We start from the raw sequence: 18,110 nt of genomic DNA, 5'->3' as shown, positions 1-18,110 counted from the left end.
AAACAGGAAAATACCCCACAGGGCAATTTATTGATTTCCTCTGGAGCAATGGAGATGTGATCTGTGTGGATCCCAGTGTGGACATGAGCTTCAGGAGCTTTGTGTACACAGGAGCTTTGGTGTTGGCTTTTTTGGTTTTGTTTTGCTTTGTTTTGACAGTGTCTGCTAGGGAGCAAAAATAGAAAATCCTCTTGAAGATAATTTCCTAAAAGACTCTTTATCTTCAGAAGCCACTGTAAGAAATGGTCGTTGTGAGCAGCTGGCCTTCCCCTTAACACAGAATTCTTTCCCTACAAAAGATTTCTTAATGGGGTGGGGCAGAACTTGTGCTGGCAGCAGTTAACCCCTGGGTACTGCTCTTGTGCAGACATACAGGACAGGAGTGTTTGGGATTCACTGCCAGATTGCTTTCCTCTCTCCTATGTCTGCAAAAGCTACCTGTTCCTGCTTCAGGGCAAACATGGGTTCCTTGTGAAGCATGAGGTAATTCCTGTAAGAAACCTACAAGTCTGGCATTTTTGGCATGGACAGGCAGCAGATTCCAAAGTGGAGATGAATTTGAGTTGTTTTCACCTCGTCTAATCTGTTTAAACACACCCCCATCCCCTCTGATTTGGGAATGCTTCGATTAAAACACTGACTCAGAATAATTCTCTGCTCTGTATTTGTCAAGTGCTGGGCAATTGTTATGTTATAGAACAGCTGAGATGTTTAATTCATTAGGAAACTGATACTGTAAAGAGAAACTATTGGTCAAGTACTGAGAGTTGAACTTAAACATTAATTATTAAGGAAAAATTATGAAGCCTTGGTTTAGTGTAGACACATATCTGTGTCATTTAAACATTAAATGAAACCTAACCTTAACTGAAGTCGTCAGTACTGTATGTGATGACTCTCTTTCTTTACCTGTGGATTTGATTTTCATCCTGCAAACCTTTTGTAGACAAAAAATGACCCTTTGTCCACATTGGAGCACTTGTGTGTAGGTACAGAAAACTACAAAGTAGCCTTTGCTTAAAGCCTGTGAGGAATTTTCTGAAATAAAATACCTCCCTTTCCTCAAAACTTCTCTTCAGTTAATATAAGATTGCACAGGTTAATAAATGTGGTGTATTCAGAATATCTAGAACAAAGAGCCTGTCTGACACTTCTTTTAAAAAGCATTTTTCCCTTAAATGTTACAGAAGGAATTATAAATGTCACCTTAATAATGTGCATGCAAATGAGCCTTGATGTTTTATTACACTGGAAAAGAAAAAATAAGTGAGTGGATAGGCACATTACAATTTTGGATTGAAAGTGATCAGCTTCTGGGTTTGCTTTGCTACCCACACAGAGTGGGCAGGTGAGCCAGCTGGGGCATTTCCCTGCAGAGTTCAGTAGTCTGCGTCTCATCAGATGGGGCCTGAGAACAGGGTTCTGGTGAACAAATAATTACAGATGTGGGGTTTACTGGGGAGCCTTTCTGTGGTGTATGTGTGAGGACAGGTGGAGGAGCTGAGGCAGTAGCACTGTGACAAATATCTACATACAAAAATCTTGGTATTTGTAGCCTGTTTGGTTATTCATCTTGGGAGTAAAGCTGCCTAGCCTTTGCCAAGGGCAGGGGAAGGTGCCCTTCTTGTGTATGGAAAAGGAGAATCATCTCAAACAGCTACTGCAGGGCAGCTGCTCCATGGCTTTTCAAACCCTCATGCCACAGTGATGTGTCCAGCAGCAATGGTGTGTGGCTCTGGGGGATCTTGGGCCATCTGAGCCCCAGTGTGCTCCTGGCAGCCACTGTTCCATGTTCCTGCTGATGAATCCAGAGCTCCTTTTTGGTAGGAGCTGTAAAATTGCATATAAAATTTGTGGGGGACCATTCATGTAAATTTCTGCATTAAAAAAAAAAAAAAAGTAGAAAAGGGTTCTCCAGAGCATCAAAGTTCAACTCCATTTCCTGCACAGGACAGCCCCAAGAATCACACCCTGTGTTCCTCCTGACTGTTTAGTATTTGCTACTAGTTCTAGCAGTAGAGTTGCTTCCAGACATTATTAGTGAAGAACCCCAGCACTTTTCTGCAGGATTATCTGCTAATGTTTAAAACTCCTCATGATAAGTGATCTAGAACTGAAATCTTTCTTCTGCAGATGGTAGCAAGGTCTCTGATGCAACCTTAATGGAGGTCTTATTGATGAATGACTTTAAGCTTGTTATCAACAATAGAGCATACAGTGTGTCACCTCCTGTAAAAGGTAAGAGCAATCCTTATAAAGTGATCATTTCACTTCATTTAGTGAAAGGCATGGGAAGTCTCAGAAAACTGGGACCTGGGAGAAAGGTGTTTCTCTTTGGCTTTGTCTTTTTACCTTTGGATGGTCCAGCTTTTGGGGTTGGAGGTGGGGAGAGAATGAAGAAGGGTGTACTCTTGAAATGGTTTATATGACAAATATTTTCGTTTCAGATAAGCTGAGTAGTGAGCATGCTACTGAAATGGAAGATATAAAATCCTTGGTTCACAGACTGTTTGTGGCTCTACATTTAGAAGATCACCAGATCAGGAAAGAGAGAGAATTGCTACAGAAACTAGACCATCTGAAAGGAGAGCTGCTTCCTCTTGAACAGGTTGGAAAGTGGGGGTACTTTTTTTTTAACTCAAAAGTTTTTCCTGTCATCAGAATTGGAAGAAAATCAGCATGAATGGCTAGGGTGTGTCTGTTCTGTTTCTTATGTAAATGAAGCCAACTCAGGTAGAATGCAAATTATTTTCAATTCAGTTCTTTTTATTCCTGTTGTGGACCTTAATGGGGTTGAAACCACAACACCTGGAGAAAGCTGTCATGATCATGGCTAGTAGTGAGATTGAAAGGCCATTTGTTGAAACGTCATTGAAAGTCACCTGTTGCTTTATGAGTTCTGAATACCCATGACAGCAAAAAGCCACAGTAGTAGGGCTGTCATCCATGGCTTAGGTAGTAGTGGACCACAGGACTCCTGCTTTATGAGGGCCAGCCTCAGTGTTACCCAGAACTGCTTTGAATGATAAATGGAAATCAAACAGACAGAGATCCCTAGTAGAGCAAAGGGGAGATTAATAGCAGGAATTCTTGTTGCACAATGGCAAGAAGATCTGGTTGTCCTTGGACTTCAGTGCTTTTATTTTCTCAGCGGATAAGTCAGTAAGAGGTGTTGGTAAGAGATCCTGAGAAAGGATCTAGCCCAGAGGGAGAAAGCATAGTTGAGGAGCTGTTCGTCAGAGGAGCGCTCAGGTTTATTTGAACAGTTTCTGCCTTTCTTTTCTTCAGATGAAAGCCAGAATCATGGACAGTGCAGATGCAAAAACTTCCAGGCTTTTATGGGTTGGCCTAGCCCTGATGTCAACTCAGGGGGGAGCGCTGGCGTGGCTGACGTGGTGGGTCTACTCATGGGACATCATGGAGCCAGTCACGTACTTCATCACCTATGGGAGTGCCATGGCTTTCTACGCCTACTTCGTTCTTACCAAGCAGGTGAGGGAGTCCTGGTCTGCTAAATGTCTGGATTGTGGAAAAGGAGGAAAACTGAGTCTGTGAATCCCAATGTTTGAGCTCTAATGAAAACAGAACTTGGTAAGTGGCCTTGCCATCAGGCAGGGGCTTGTTTGATCCCTAATGCAGCTGGATACAAACATTACATCATGCAGAATCAAGCAGGCACTGCTGCACATGAACTGCAGGCCAGCTACTGAGCATAACTACAGTCAGTAAGATTTCATAACCTAGGGAATGAAAGGTGAGTAAAGATAAAGGAGGAAAGTCTCTCCTTTAAAATGTTTGTAGATCACTTTGCATAGTAAATGGCACCTTGCTGACTGCAGTAACAGGAGAGCAACTGATAGTGCTGTGCCAGTTTGTGAGTGCTGCATTACATCAGAAATCACCCCAACAGTAGTTTTTATTTGCTGGAGTTTGTGTGCATACAGTGCAGGGTACCCAACTGTTTGGAACTCTGGCAGTTGCATTACTGAAATGTACTGAAGTATATTTGGTGCCTGAAAAAATGCTATTGCTCCGCTCTTCATAATCAGACTGCTTTTCCATGACTTGGAATGAATGGAGGTAAATCTAGGACAGCTGAAATGAGGCAGGGATTGTGTAGAAGCAAAAGGCTTGCTCAGATCTTAACTTAGCTTCATAATACATACTTGTTCTGAAATCCTCTTAAGACTTTGAGAAATGTTTCTTTTTCCTGTTTTAGCTCTGTACTTTACTCTCAAAGTGGGCATCTTGATGTTGAACTTTCTGTGATGCAAAACTCTTTCTGTTGTGGAAGTATGTGGAAGAGTAACCAGTATTTTCTTCCATTATACCAATGGATCTATAGACCGTGTGAGAGATGAGGTTCCTTCAGTGAAAAGGGGAGACGTATCTGTTTTTATGAAGAGCTGGCTCAGAATGTTTTACTCCTTCTGACTGGTTTTTAAGAAGGGCTAAGCCATTCCTACTTTTTGTGAGTAGATAAGAGATTACTACTTGGCTTTTTTGAACAGCTACCTGTGCCATTGCTTAAGACTTTCAAATAAGCCCTCAAGAAGTAGTTCCTGACTTTTCTCTGGCTCCTTGGAAGTAGACTCCATTGGCTGAGGTGGCCCCAGTCATGAAGATCACACTATGTCTTTATTATAACTGAAAATCCCTTCAGACATGATAGAAGTGACTCCTACTATGTGTTTAAAAAGCCCTTATGGTCCCCCTAAGAGCAGAATTTCATATGTAGCCTCTTTACAAAACATACATAGGTGCTGGACAAGGTAAGTCTTCCTGAAACAGGCTGAGTTTCTAATCTGCTGACCTCTACTCAGTTTCCTTGCTAACCACAAATCCATGTCCTCCTTCCTTCCCCAGGACTACATTTATCCTCACGCTAAGGACAGGCAGTTCCTCCACTACTTCTACCGCAAATCCAAAAAGCAGCGTTTCAATGTGGAACGATACAACAAGCTCAAAGACGACCTAGCAGAGGTACTTAGGGGCAGTTCTGCAATAATGACGCAGCTTCTGGTTTAAGACTTTTCCAGTAAACTCTCAGCTAACAGAAAATTGACCTCAAGGCTTGCTACCAAAACTCTGTATTGCTTATTGGCCAGTTTCAGCTTTTCAGCTAATCATGCAATGTTTGCCTTTGATGTATAAACTCCAGAGGTCGTCAGAAAGGGAGACCTTCATGAATTTAATTTAAAACAAGTCAGTTTATCAGCATGACATCTCTGTTTTGCATAGTCTAATTAATGTTGCATTTCTGGCCATTTAATACAATAGCTGCATTTATTTTGGGCACAGTATGTTTGCTGCACTGCTGTGGTAAACCAATCTCTTCCCTTCCTTGGAAGGAGATTGCCTTGCACAGTGTTCAGTATTTGACATCAAAGCCTTATTCTGTACATAAAAGACTTAGATTTACAGAATATGTGTGACTGGATGGAAAAGGTGGTATGTACACCTCGGAGAAATTTAGTGGCCTTCATGAAATAATTGTAGCATATCTCTCACTCCTCAGTTATTACTCCTCCATCCCATCTTGACAGCCCTGTGTTCAATGTCTCATAAAAGAAAATAGAAACTACCTCTAACTTTAGCTCAAAACCCAGAGTTCAGGGTGTAATTTTATGTGCCATAATTGACATAGTTTGATGCTTTTTTGGTGGCCTGGGGGTATGGATTTTTAAATTGTCATTTCAGGAAAATAATATTTTGAGATGTGGGTGAGTGGGTGTATAGGAAGGGTTCATGCTTCTCTCTGGAGACTGCATGAGTTGAGCAGGTCTGTCAGTGTTCAGCATCCTCCTTTGAGTGGTTTGGTTCCTTGCCTAAGACCAGTGCCTTCTGAGAAAAGAAAGACAGTGCATGTGTGAAAGAGGAGAAAACAGAGGCTGCAGAAGGATGAACTCTCCCTCTCTCTTTCACTGGCAGGCCGAAGAATCCCTAAGGCGTCTGCGCCAACCTCTGCACCTGAGGCTTCCCATCCAGGAAATCAACGACAAGGACTGACTTTGGTTTTGTGTATATTGGAGATGCCCTTTCAAAACTGATAGGAACATGTAGTTACTCCATAGCACCTGGGTATTTTTGACCACTGAAGTTTTAAAAGTTGCAATAAATAGCTTTAAAAATTATTTGGTTACTTGATGTTACTCTGGTGTGGGTTTGTTTTGCTTGTTTGGGTTTTTCTTTTTTTCTAGGAAGAAACTGCTAAAGCAAAGTTCTTCTAAATATTTGTCAAATCTCATTAGTACAATGGAGGCATTCTTACTGCTGGTAAAATAACAGAACAAACAAGGACAGCCTTTTTAGTACCATTTACTATAACATCACAGTAGCTCATAGGATAATTAACTTCTGTATGGAGTAGTAAAGATTCTTTCCTGAAGTTACTGTTTCCTTTTCCCTGGCCTGTGCACTGACTCTTTGTGACACCATAGGTGAAGTTTAGATTAGCATGACAATTGAGCTTTCTTAGTAAATAGTGCTGGAAAAGTAAAGTATCTCAAACTTGGTATAAAATCATTTGTTTCACTGTTGCATTTTATTGAAAGAATTTATCAAAACATTCAAACATGCATGATTCATACAACATTTAAAAACAGGTGTAGTAAGATACAGCATTTATGACTCAGAATATTGTATATGGAAAGACTTAACTAAAGCAGAACCAGTAAACCAATGATTTTTTTTCCCCAGGAAAGTGGATTAGTGCTGGAAAAGTAAGATGTCTCAAACTTGCTAAAAATCATTTATGTTTCACTGTTGCATTGTATTGAAAGAACTTATCAAAACATTCAAACATACATGATTTATACACCTGTTTAAAAGCAGGTGTAGTAAGATACAGTATTTATGACTCAGAACATTGTACATGGAAAGACTTAACTAAAGCAGAACCAGTAAACCAATTATTTTTTCCCCAGGAAAGTGGAATCAGACACTTTGCTCAGACTGAGTTCTCTGTTGTCCCTGAGAGGAACAATTAATAATGTTTAAAAAAAAAGAAATATTTGGTTCAAGTCAGCACCACAATTACTGCAGCAGTAAGAATCCTGTGGTGACCATGCACCATCACTTTTGGTGCATGGTCAGAGGTATGGCTGATCTTCTCCAGGGCCAAGAGGAGGCCTGATGCAACTCAAAGGCCTGAAGTGTAAAGGTTTGCATGTTATATTTTGTAGAGCTGCCTAGAGATCTTCAGCAGCATCAGCTTTAGAGATATGGATCACCCTGAGCAAACTGTACGTGGTCTCGTCTCATTACTGCCGTTTTTCTCCTGAGGATGTAAAGCACCAGCAAACTGTAACTGTGCCTCAAGTATACATTATATTCAAGTAAAAGGAAACCCTTTATTAATCAACCCTATTTGATTAATCCTATATTAATGCTATAGTTGCTATAATGCTATAGCTCAAGGAATTAGGTTCCTTTTTAGTGCAGCAAGAAAATTAAACGTCTAAAAAGCCCAATAAAGCTGAAAAGTTGTGGATTCTGCTGTCCACAAATTTAAAAAGATGCGCTACAAACCTGTAAACTGTATATTTCCTGTAAACTGTGCTCTAGGAGCAAGACAAGTTCATCTAACAGAACATTAAAAACGTTTTGGAAATAGTAAAATTTGCCATAGTTAGATGGCAATCAAGCAAGATGCTTTTAGGGAAAAAAATCAATTTATTTCAATTTCAAGCATCAATTTCAATAAAATCTGAGTACCTTCTAATAGTTTGGCCCTGGTCAACTTTTCCTATATTCCCTGAGATGAATTCCCTGGTATAATTCTAGTTTTAAGACTGCTTCAAGATTTTAGAAACTATTAGGTATGAAAATTGTAATGTTTGATCCCAGTGATTTTACAGACAATCTTGTAGAATACTACATCTTCTCTACTAAGATGGTACTGTTTGCTCTGCTGCAGATACTAGTAATGGTCATCACTGCTAAGCAATCTAATTAGATTTTGGATGAAAATACAGTTTTTTAGTTAACATTGAGGCAAAAGAAGGAATCTGTTTTTTCCCTATAGCGTTCCTGTCCTTGCATCTATCCACTCTGCGATACGATACTTTCCTGTTAACCACAGTAAGAAGTTCTGTGAACTCCCCGGAAGATCCATGCTTCCTAAGGGTCTCACACAAATCTTGGATGTACCAGGAGCCATTAAAAGTGTCACGATGAGAATAGTAGCCTAGAGTAGAAAAAGAACATAAAATTACATCCAAATGTAAGTAGTGATAACCTCTTGGAAAAATATTTATGAGAGTCACTGTTTGCTATCTACCATCTATAAGGAATTACTTACTAATGGGTGTAAATCTTACTTTGCCAATTACACTGCAAACTGTAGATGGGAAGTGGCTTTGGTACCACCTGTGGTGCTCAGCTAAAAGGAATGTGATTCAGGGATTGGTAGCTTACAGGACTGCACCTCTACTTCATAAGAGAGCAGATGGGACTGAGGACAACATACATGGGGGACTGGAGAGAACAGCCATGTAGTGCAGGGAAATTTATAAGCTACCAGAATCCTGGAAAAGAGATGGATGTTGGCTGTCAGGAGGCAGCTCAGCCTCAAGACTGATGACAATGCTTTTGTTTGGCAAATTTAATGCACCTTGATAATTTACTTTCACTTCTTTAGCACGTAACATTCTTTCCCAGACAAGTTGCTACTTATCAGATGTGCGAATCAGATTTCCATGGAACTGTTCTCATTTTTTGGACTGCAAAATGAAGACATGTTCAGAGTTGTTACAGAGAAGTATCAGACACAGGATGTAAAATACCAGAACTCACCTTGTGCCACAGAGTAGCACATGATAAAGTCTGCACCAGCAGGCAGAGTATAGACGGCAGCTGCATCCACTTCAGTCTCATTGACAGGGGATTCCCTGCTGTTGTCTGTTGCATCGTGAGCAATGACTGCATCATCATGTTGATCACCACGACAGGCCTGTTGGTGAGAAGTGTTGTTATGTTTGCACCCCTGCTGAGCACTGTTAATATGATAATTCTGAACTAACCAGAGGCACTTTCTTCAGCTAGGTGTGCCACATCACCATGGCTCTGCCTTCAGAAAGACATTTATTTCTCTGACACTTAAAATGTTGAGGACAAAGTCCACTGAAAGTTTAAAGATGATCTCGGAATCACTAAGATTGGAAGGGATCTCTTGAGATCCTCTAGTCCAGCCCCCTGACTGAAGCAGTGCTAGCTACAGCATGCTGTCCAGGACTGTGTCCAGTCAGCTTTTGAGGATCTCTATAGGTGGAGACTCCACAGTCTGTATGGGTGACCTCTTCCAGTGTTTGACCAACCTCACAGTAAAAAAAGTGTTTTCTTGTGTTTAGGTGAAATTTTGTGTTTTAATTTGTTCCAGTTGCCTCTTGACCTGTCCTTTGGGTACCACTGAAAAGAGCCTGTCTCCCTCTTGTTCCCTCCCACCAGGGACACTGAATAGACAGAACATTGGTAAGATTCCCCTGAGCCATCTCCTCCAAGCTGAACAGTCCAGCTCTCTCAGCCTCTCCTCATATCAAACATGCTCCAGAGTCCCTTAATCATTTCTGTGGCCCTTTGCAGGACTCACTCCAGTAAGTCTGCATTTTTCTTGAACTGGGGAACTCAGGACTGGACACGATACTTCAGAGGCAGCCTCACCACTGCTGAGTAGAGAGGAAGAATTGCTTTGGTGGCAAGCAGTGTTGAATCACTGCTCTGAAGCGCAGCCATCATTACATGCTGTTACACTTCTGCTCTTAGTGCAGTCTCAAGTGTGTTTGTTGAGGCAAGGTTTTTTGTGAGAAGTCAGTAGTGATCCCACTATTGTCAGTGGTGCAGAAAGGCTACACATGAAGGATGAGGTGAGAACACACTCAAAAGATACAAAGGAGCATTACTTCATAACTACCACTAAAAAAGAAAACACAAAGAATCTTTACAGTGATAAAGTTTCATCTTGAGGTCTCTGATTTCCCGAGGTAAGTGCTATGCCAGTTGTGCTGGAAAAGAACTCAGCTGATGAACTAAGTTAAATAACTTTTTGATGAGTATATATTATGAATATTTCCAAGTATTACTTAGACCTAAAAATTGAAATAATAAAGTATTTTTCCCATCTTTGGCACTAGGTTAAAAAAAAAAGGAAATCTGAGTGAGTCCTAATGAAAGGTGAATTAACAATATACTACTTCTTGCAGCAACCCTGTGCCCTAAGGAAGCTTGCATTTGGGGAAAAAAAAGGTAATACTTAGAATTACTCTGTAAACTACTGCAATTACAATCTGCTGAAGCCCAGGTTCATATAAGAGTTTGCTAATTGTAATCTGGATAAAGATGGGATAAAGCCCTGCATGACCTGGTCTGACCCCATAACTCTGCTTTGAACAGGAGGCTGGACCAGAGACCTCCTGAGATATCTCCCAACTTTCATTCTCCCTTGAACCAAGGGAAGAAACAGGAGGTTACATATGGTCTTTATGTGACCACTTAGCACAAACAGTATTCCTGAGACAATAAAGCCTTAATTTGATTCCTTAGATTCTACAGAGATGCTGAGTATAGGTCATAAACAAAAAAAAAACTCAACCAAACAACAACAACAACAACTGAAAATCACTACCACCACAAAAACCAACCAACCAAAAAAAAAAGAAAACCCACAAAAAAAAGAAAACAGACAAAAAAGTCAAACACAAAACCCAACTTCACTGAGGATCACGTAAAGGGACTTGCCTGGAAGGAAGCAATGAAGATACAAAGGGTAGATAGCTTATCAGCTTAGCCTTGGGCTGTGAAGTGTGACCAATAGGAACTGAGCTGAGGCTGCAAAAAACACTGTACTGCTATTAAATACACACTGACAGTAGATCTGACATGGGTTTAATCTGAGTTTCTTTTTTGTAAAATTACTTACTAAGTACAGCTGTAATAATAACATTAACAGTAGTATAGATTAGGATTTCTAATAAAAAGAGAAGAATCCTTGTCTTAAATGCCTTGTGGAAAGACTGCATCAGAAAAACTGACATCTGTATTGCAGGAAGACACAAATGACTGTTAATGTCACTGAATTCAGAAACAGACATCTTACCTGAATGATAAATATCTTTGGTTTTCCTACCAAACTCTGGCATGTGTTTCCTCTGAACTTGTCTGTCATTGTCTGAATTTTGATTTTGTCATCATAGGCATAAATGTGATCATCCTCACCATGGCTCAGGAACACACACACAAAGCAGTCAGCATTGCTGTGGTCCTCCCTAGAAGCTGAAATAGTCAAGTGGTGTTTAAATGATGAAATACTCTTATTCAGGTCTAAAACAATTGTACATTTGTATCACTGAATCCCCAGCCAGTCCTTTTTCAAATGGATGCCATTTTCAGGAAAAACCATACTGTAAGGATTTCAAGGTGCATTGATTCAACCTGGCTGAAGGGGCACTAATCATAAAAAGGAGAATGTAATTATCCTCTCCCAGCTGCACATACCATCTTTCAGCTTTTAGTGGCTTAATTAGTTCTCTCACTGAAGCCTCACTTACATTGCAATAAAGTAATTTTCAGTCTAACCTTTAAGTCCTTCCTTGTGCACAAAAAATTATTTTAAGTTAGATGAATGGAGAAAAGGTATCTGGAAATTCTGCTGCAATAGACATAACCAGTACACAGTCTCTTACCTTCATCAATTCTCCTCTGCACATCTTCTGCTTTCAAGTCATCAAAAACTCTGACTTCAAACCCAAGGTCTCTCAAACTATTGTTAGAACAGATCAGTATTAGTAAAAGTCTTGCTCAAATTATTTATCAATTGCTACCAACTCAGTTTTTTTCCCTGTGGGGGAATTAATATTCTTTGCATTATTTATGAACAAAACTACTAAAGTTGATTTTGAGTTCAAACTGGTGTCAAGCAGCAGTCTAGCACCTAAAGTTACTTCAAAGAGTTTGTCCAAAGAAAGCTCTGGACTCACTGAACTCACAGGACTTGTGCCAGCAGTTTCTGTGACCTAAAAAAAAAGTCCCTTGTAGCTTTTTAATTAGAGCTTCCTCCACTCAAGTTGCATAGGTGCTATGTCTGCAAAATCTTCTGGTCTCTACTTAAACAGAAGATTTAGGTAACTCCTTAATTTGACCACAATTTCTAAAGTTCTGATTTTTGTAAGGGTTAGCAGAGCAACCAAGTTTCTTACGTGCGATTCAGATTGTCTTTGTCTGCCTCAGTCCCACGTCTGTCGTGCAGCATTAATTTCCAAGAAAAGTGCTCATGATTGAAGATTAATGCAACTCCTCGTCTTTTATGGTCCATTTTGTACTTCTCTTCAAGATCACATGATGGCCTGCTGCCACAGATGGAAAACATTCTTGGTAAATGAGGCTGTTTCATTAGTTAAGGCACATAATTTCAGACATGGCTCCAATTCTCCATGTTAGTTTTTTTAATTGTTAATTTTTTAATTAGCATTTAATTATGCTAAATTAACATAATTGGACAATACACATGCACTTACTTGGAATTGTAGCTGTCTGTGATTTACATCAAATTTTGCTAAGTAAATCAAGTTCTGCATTGTAATCAATAGACAATAAACTGGGGATGAGGTGCTAAGTGTAGTGTATCTTGCAAAAGGAGAATCTTTCTTTCTGCTTTTGTAGTTACTGGTGCACAAAACAGAAACTGAAACACTCCTGGCAACAGCGCTGGCAATAAACAGGTCCAGAGTTCGATGTACATGGAATGACAGTCCAGGTCATGCTTCCCTAGACTGGCTCTGGTCAGAGCTGTCATTTTTGTCATATTAATATTTTCTTTCATGCTATGGAATATTCAGATTTGGTGCAATTACAGGAGAAAGTTGCTTAGAATATCTGTCTGCAGAGGTTGAAGATCAGAGTTTTGTTGGCAAATGCTTTTATTTCACGGCAAAATTACCATTCTTACCCATAGACTATCTCTGCTTCTCCACTTTGTTATGAGAATCCCCTTAATGAAACATGTTTTTGTAACGTATACACAAGAATTCAGACACAGAAGAGGAATTTAGGATGACTGTTCAAAATCAGGGAGGTTCTACAATGTTGGCTGGACAACCAGTAAGAGAAGTTGGGTTCTTTATCACATTGTTCCCATTTGGAGTACCAAACATGATAAAATGCAAAGATTATAAATTTTAGCCTTGCAATTATGAACAATTTCACATGTACCAGAATTGTTTCAGATTTTGTCAATTTCTCTTCCTTAGGATTTGGATAGGTGCATGGCAAGTAGGGATTTTGATTACTGGATTCTGTGAATGACCATTGAAGGATGACTCCCTTAATAGTTCTTGCTCTACTCAGCTGTTTTCAGGGCTTTCATGGAATCACTATTCCATGGTCCATTTCCCCTCCTTCCAGAGGAAGGCATTCCTGTGCTACAATCTAACACTTAGTCTGTCCAGTGGCTCCTTCAAATGTGATGGCATTTGCACATTGCCTACAATAAAAAGAGAACACTCCTCCTAGTCCCTTCTACATGCCTTCACATCTGCAGCTGGTGTAGCTAAAACTACAAACATGTTTTGTAAGTGGGTGGAGTTGAATCAAATAATTCTGTCGAATTCTTAACAGAAACCAGAAAACCCTGCATTGACCTCAGTCCCCTGGGACATCTGTCACTGCCACCAGAACTTTACCTTATATTGAATGAAACTTCTGTGATGTTCTCATTTCGATCTGTTAGAGAAATCAAAAAGTTATTTAGCCACAAGCTCATTCATTAAAAACAAACAAAACCAATTTGAACTCATGCATCCAGCCTTAAAGTTTAGCTGTTAATGTGAACCAAAAGCTCATTCACACATTAGGTAAGTAGGCATGTAGGTAAACAGCCTCATTAGTGTTTGTCTGCAGCCACAGCTTTTGGAGGTTGTTCTCGAAGTTCTGACTCCAGCAGTCTGGATTTCAGGTGGTCAAGACATGCATATTTTCTATCTATCTGTACCTATATAAACATATTCAGAGATTATGATTTTATATAAATAACTAGCTTGCTGTATTTTTTAAATGATACTCTAACTCAGTAGTTAAAATTTTACATAACTTAAAAATACACTGGTGTTACTTCTCTATCAGTAATGCTGCTAATACAAAGCTGAGCATTCTCTTTGGGGTTGGATGCAGCACATAAGTCACAGCAGATAGTCTAACAGCTACTGACAACTGAGAAGATGCAAGATTTAAACCTTTTCTTCTGCTGAACTATACAGACTTTTAAGTACCTCCAGTACAGAAGGGACATAAAAGTAACAGTGTGGGAACAACAAGGAACATGCACATCTTGGGAGTGTGCAGAACTACAGACTTCACGTGGTTAGGCTAAAATCCTTGTTCCTCTTACTTAAGCATCTCAGTGGGCTACTAAATCACTACTATTACTGGTAGAGACTAACTACCACATAATGAGAACTGTATACGGCACTGTACCTGTGGTGGGTAATATGGGTCTGCTATCCAGCTGGACATGGCCTGCAATTATAAGAAGAGTCACATGTACATTTTTTTTGCAAATTACTTTGCACATAGAATACTAGCTTTTCACATCTCTTTTTCAAATGTTATTACTGCTTTTCACAAAGCTAACACAGCAATGTATTGATACAGGACAAAAGTTCTTGCGATCCACTCCCCCCATGAAACAGATAATAAAATTTTTTACTCATCAAACTTTAAGACAGAAAAGGTAGACACAGGAGGACTAGAATTCCTGGGCTACAGGAAACTAGGAAAAAAATTTTCCTGTTAATTTAATCTTGTTTAGTAACTTCCTAGTCTTTGGTTTTTCATTGTCACTCTCATATTGCAGCTTCATTCACGTATACACTATTTGAATTACCATGATTTATGAAAAATTTTCAGTTTGTCTTACACAGGAACAAGCTGGTTCTAAAATCTGACTGAGACCAACAGGACTACGTGTCTTTAATTTTGTGAAGATGAATTGCTTCAAAGGAATCAAAAATCAGGTATGTGCTACGTTACCCTGGAATCTCACAGCATCTATCCCTGGATGCCTTTCCCTCTCAACAGGTCTACCATCCTGACCAAAGGCCAAGGCACTTACAAACGAGGAAACAGCACACAAAAGAAGTCCCTTTAAGCCTAGCCGCATTTCCAGGAACCCAGCTCAAGTTTTGCTGCCCTGACTTCTCCTGCCCTCCAGTTACACCCCGGGGACCTTCCCCACTTCCCTGTCCCGAGGCCATGCCGGGAGCTGGAGGGGTTTTCCCCTCGATGCGTGCCCTGGATTTATTGCAAATCCATTTCCTCGTTGGCCGTCCATCTCCTTGCACCTTCCCGAACATTCCCTTCCTCCTCCGGAAGAAAGGAAATGTTATAGATACATATTATAATATTGGCTTTTCACAAATATAAAAATGGATTTTAGATGTGTAGTGTTAAAATAATTTTCTTACGAAGTTTTTATTTCTGTTGTTAATTAAACTTAGTGAAATAGCTGATATAAGTACACTTGGGTTAAAATGCCTGCTTGGATGGGATAACATCCGATGAACAAATGAAGAAGACACTTGGTACATGCCAACAATCAGCATTCACCATCTGAAGACAGTGTGGACCAAGGCCCAAAAACTGGAAGTGTTAAGAATAGACTAAAACCATAGCCACGGAATCCACCTGTTCTGAAAAGGTAGACCCAAATTAAACAGATCTTGGAATCTGTAAACTAAAAAGGAAAGTTTACTATGCATAAAGGAAAGTTTACGATGCATAACTGAATTGCATTGAATATGCTAGGGGCTGATGCAATAGATGTAATAGCCGATGTAGGGAGTATCTCCGAAGATAAGGGTGGTCCTGCCTGAGGGCTAAGATGCACCCGGTAATAACCTTGCTCTATGGTCCTTGCCTTCTACTGTCCTTTATTAAACTTAAATTTTCACAGGAGAGTGAACCTGTTTTTCACAGAAAGAAGGATAAAAGCAAAGCTCCCGCTCCCCGTGAGCGCCGGCAGCGCCCTCCGGGCCGCGCTCCCACTCTGGGGGAAGCTCGGGCGCTCCGGCTGGGCAGCCCCGCTGCCCCGGCCCCTCGCAGACATTCCCCTGCCCCTCGCAGACATTCCCCGGCCCCTCGCAGACATTCCCCGGCCCGCTCCCGTTCCGCGCTGCCTCCGCCAGGAACCCCCAGCGGCCCTTCCCGGTCCTTCCCCACCGCGTCCCCTCCGCACACGCACCCGCCGGCGGCTGCCGCTCCGAGCCCGACATCGCCGTGGTCCGAGGCACCGGCTGCACACCGACACAACCGCAGGCAAGCCAAGCCTTCCCTCTCTTCCTCTTCCAAGGAACAGGACTTCTCTCGCTCCGGCTTTCGTCGTTTCCCCCGGTCGCCTCGCCCCGCCCCCTCGCCTTTTGCCCCCCCCACGGAAAAGCCGGGAAAGCGCAAGGGTGCGGTGTTAGATAAAGTGGGCTTTGTGTTTACCCTGCTCCTGGGCCGGTACTCAGAGACCGTGGTCGAGTAACTGCACCGGCTTGTACAAAACCATCGTCCTGCAATATGGTGAGAGCCTCCCGTATTCACTTAGTTTAAATTTTTCAAAACTGTACTCCGATTCCCACTTCAGGCCATAGTGTTTTGTTTTTTTTCCTGTACGGCTCCTGTTCCTCAAAGTGCGTTTCCATTCGGGCACCCGCACACAACCCTTGGGGGGTTTGGATGTATGGATCATTCTGCAGCTTTGCTCTGTTCTCGCTTCAGTTCTCTTTGATGATTTCGGAACTGCGGGGCGAGCGACAAGGTATGGACCGGAGTGCCCAGGTGTCTTAACGAGTATTCCCCAGCCGGGAATTATGTGGCACTTACCGCTCACTGATCAATTGCATAACAAACAAGTTTCTAAACCAAAGCAAATGACAAAACCCATTCTTCTGTATAAGAGCTTTACAGATTGTACCCTAGAGGGATCTGCATTTTTTATCCAGCCTACATTTAGGGAGATAAACTCAGATATGAATGTGCACTTAAGAGAGTGCTTCTACAACCACAAAAAGAAGCAGACTTAGAGTGGAATTGTAGGCATTTTTACCCAGTCTGGTTTTACTCTGGCTTCTTGCATGGTTAAAGATTACAAACAAGATCTCTTCCTCTGATTAAAGGAGCCATGGGGCATTTTTAATTCCCTTTGCTTGTTTTTGTCTTGTTCAGACTTGTTACCCTCAGACTGCCAGTAGGCAGCTGGATCAAGATAGAACTTTGTTTCAATCATCTTTGTGCAAACTTTAGTTAGAACATGATACTATCACAAAGTTTGCATCTTATATTGGGTGACATTTAGACTCCTACCAAACAGATTCATTTTTTGGCAAGTGCAGATCCCAGCTCTCACAGCTCATGCTAGAGCTGCCCCTGAACCCACTGGCAGCCAGACTCCCGTGTGAAGTTCTGCAGCTGCAGAACCAAAATCCAGGACTCTGTCAGCCATGTTCCTCAGTCCAACAGTTTGCTTAGATCCTTGTAAGATAGAGTTTTCTTCTGCTCTGTCTTGCTGGAGGCTAAGAGCAGGCTCAGCCACTGTGTTGAGTCGCCGGTGACTCGATCGCAGTGTGTGCAGCCCGAGGTAGCGTTGGGCTGGTGTGCATTTCCAGCTCATTGGAATACATGGAAGTTTTATTGTGAGACAAGCCTTTAGGTTTGGAAACACTTCCAGATTGTAGGTGGGTATTTTTTGGAAAAGAGCATTCTGGATAGATCAGAACTGCAGCCTGATTAAGGACACACTGCTGTACAGCATTACTGACTACACAAAAACATGCAGTATTGAGTTAAATGAGCCGCTATCTATAGTATTGTTATGCCTTAATCTAGCATGGAGCTGTTCACTCACTCCCCCCATGGGATGAGGGAGAAAAACGGAAAAAAGGTAAAGACAGTTTAACAGGACAGAAAAGGAGGGGAAAATAATAAGAAAAGGATTTACAAGACCAATGACATGCAGTACAGTTGCTGACCACCCACTGATTGATGCCCAGCCAGTCCCCAAGGAGTGATCAGTGCCCTTCCCTGGCCACCCTCCCCCAGTTTTATTGCTCCATATGGTGTGGGATATCCCTTGGGTCAGC

The 18,110-nt window shown here is 41.2% G+C and overlaps 2 protein-coding genes across 3 annotated transcripts in view; one reads left to right on the top strand and one right to left on the bottom strand.

Moving 5' to 3' along the window:
* The window catches only part of MCUB (mitochondrial calcium uniporter dominant negative subunit beta), a 46,501-nt gene extending 40,399 nt beyond the window's left edge, over positions 1 to 6,102 (top strand). Inside the window, exons 4-8 of the mRNA XM_084203816.1 lie at positions 2,134 to 2,238; positions 2,448 to 2,608; positions 3,289 to 3,492; positions 4,867 to 4,983; positions 5,932 to 6,102. Coding sequence (XP_084059942.1) covers positions 2,134 to 2,238; positions 2,448 to 2,608; positions 3,289 to 3,492; positions 4,867 to 4,983; positions 5,932 to 6,009 — 665 coding nt within the window. The 3' untranslated portion in view covers positions 6,010 to 6,102. The remainder of the gene's footprint in view (positions 1 to 2,133; positions 2,239 to 2,447; positions 2,609 to 3,288; positions 3,493 to 4,866; positions 4,984 to 5,931) is intronic.
* A 1,637-nt stretch (positions 6,103 to 7,739) lies between these two features.
* On the bottom strand, positions 7,740 to 16,344 carry CASP6 (caspase 6). Of its 2 annotated transcripts, XM_084204278.1 has the most exons (8): positions 16,229 to 16,344; positions 14,464 to 14,505; positions 13,674 to 13,713; positions 12,192 to 12,341; positions 11,679 to 11,755; positions 11,093 to 11,268; positions 8,797 to 8,953; positions 7,740 to 8,188 (listed from the first exon to the last, which is right to left on the bottom strand). In XM_084204278.1, the coding sequence occupies exons 1-8, from the start codon at positions 16,257 to 16,259 to the stop codon at positions 7,950 to 7,952; spliced, it is 912 nt and encodes a 303-aa protein (XP_084060404.1). In that variant the 5' UTR covers positions 16,260 to 16,344; the 3' UTR covers positions 7,740 to 7,949. The 2 variants fall into 2 exon arrangements, with proteins under 2 accessions (XP_084060404.1, XP_084060403.1); XM_084204277.1 differs by lacking the exon at positions 13,674 to 13,713 and having other exon boundaries at positions 16,229 to 16,318.
* Between the last annotated feature and the right edge of the window lie 1,766 nt (positions 16,345 to 18,110).

The sequence above is a fragment of the Fringilla coelebs genome (assembly GCF_963513975.1).
Source record: "Fringilla coelebs genome assembly, chromosome: 4".
Taxonomy (NCBI): Eukaryota; Metazoa; Chordata; class Aves; order Passeriformes; family Fringillidae; genus Fringilla; species Fringilla coelebs.
This window is presented reverse-complemented; position numbering and strand designations above follow the sequence as displayed.

Bases quoted from the DNA above. Each gene is read 5' to 3' on its own strand.
- CASP6 (XM_084204278.1), bottom strand. From the start codon at position 16,259: ATGTCGGGCTCGGAGCGGCAGCCGCCGGCGG. The intron at 14,506-16,228 runs GTGCGTGTGCGG...TTATAATTGCAG, and splicing joins GGAGCGGCAGCCGCCGGCGG to GCCATGTCCAGCTGGATAGC. The intron at 8,189-8,796 runs GTGAGTTCTGGT...TTTCTACTCTAG, and splicing joins GTGCTACTCTGTGGCACAAG to GCTACTATTCTCATCGTGAC.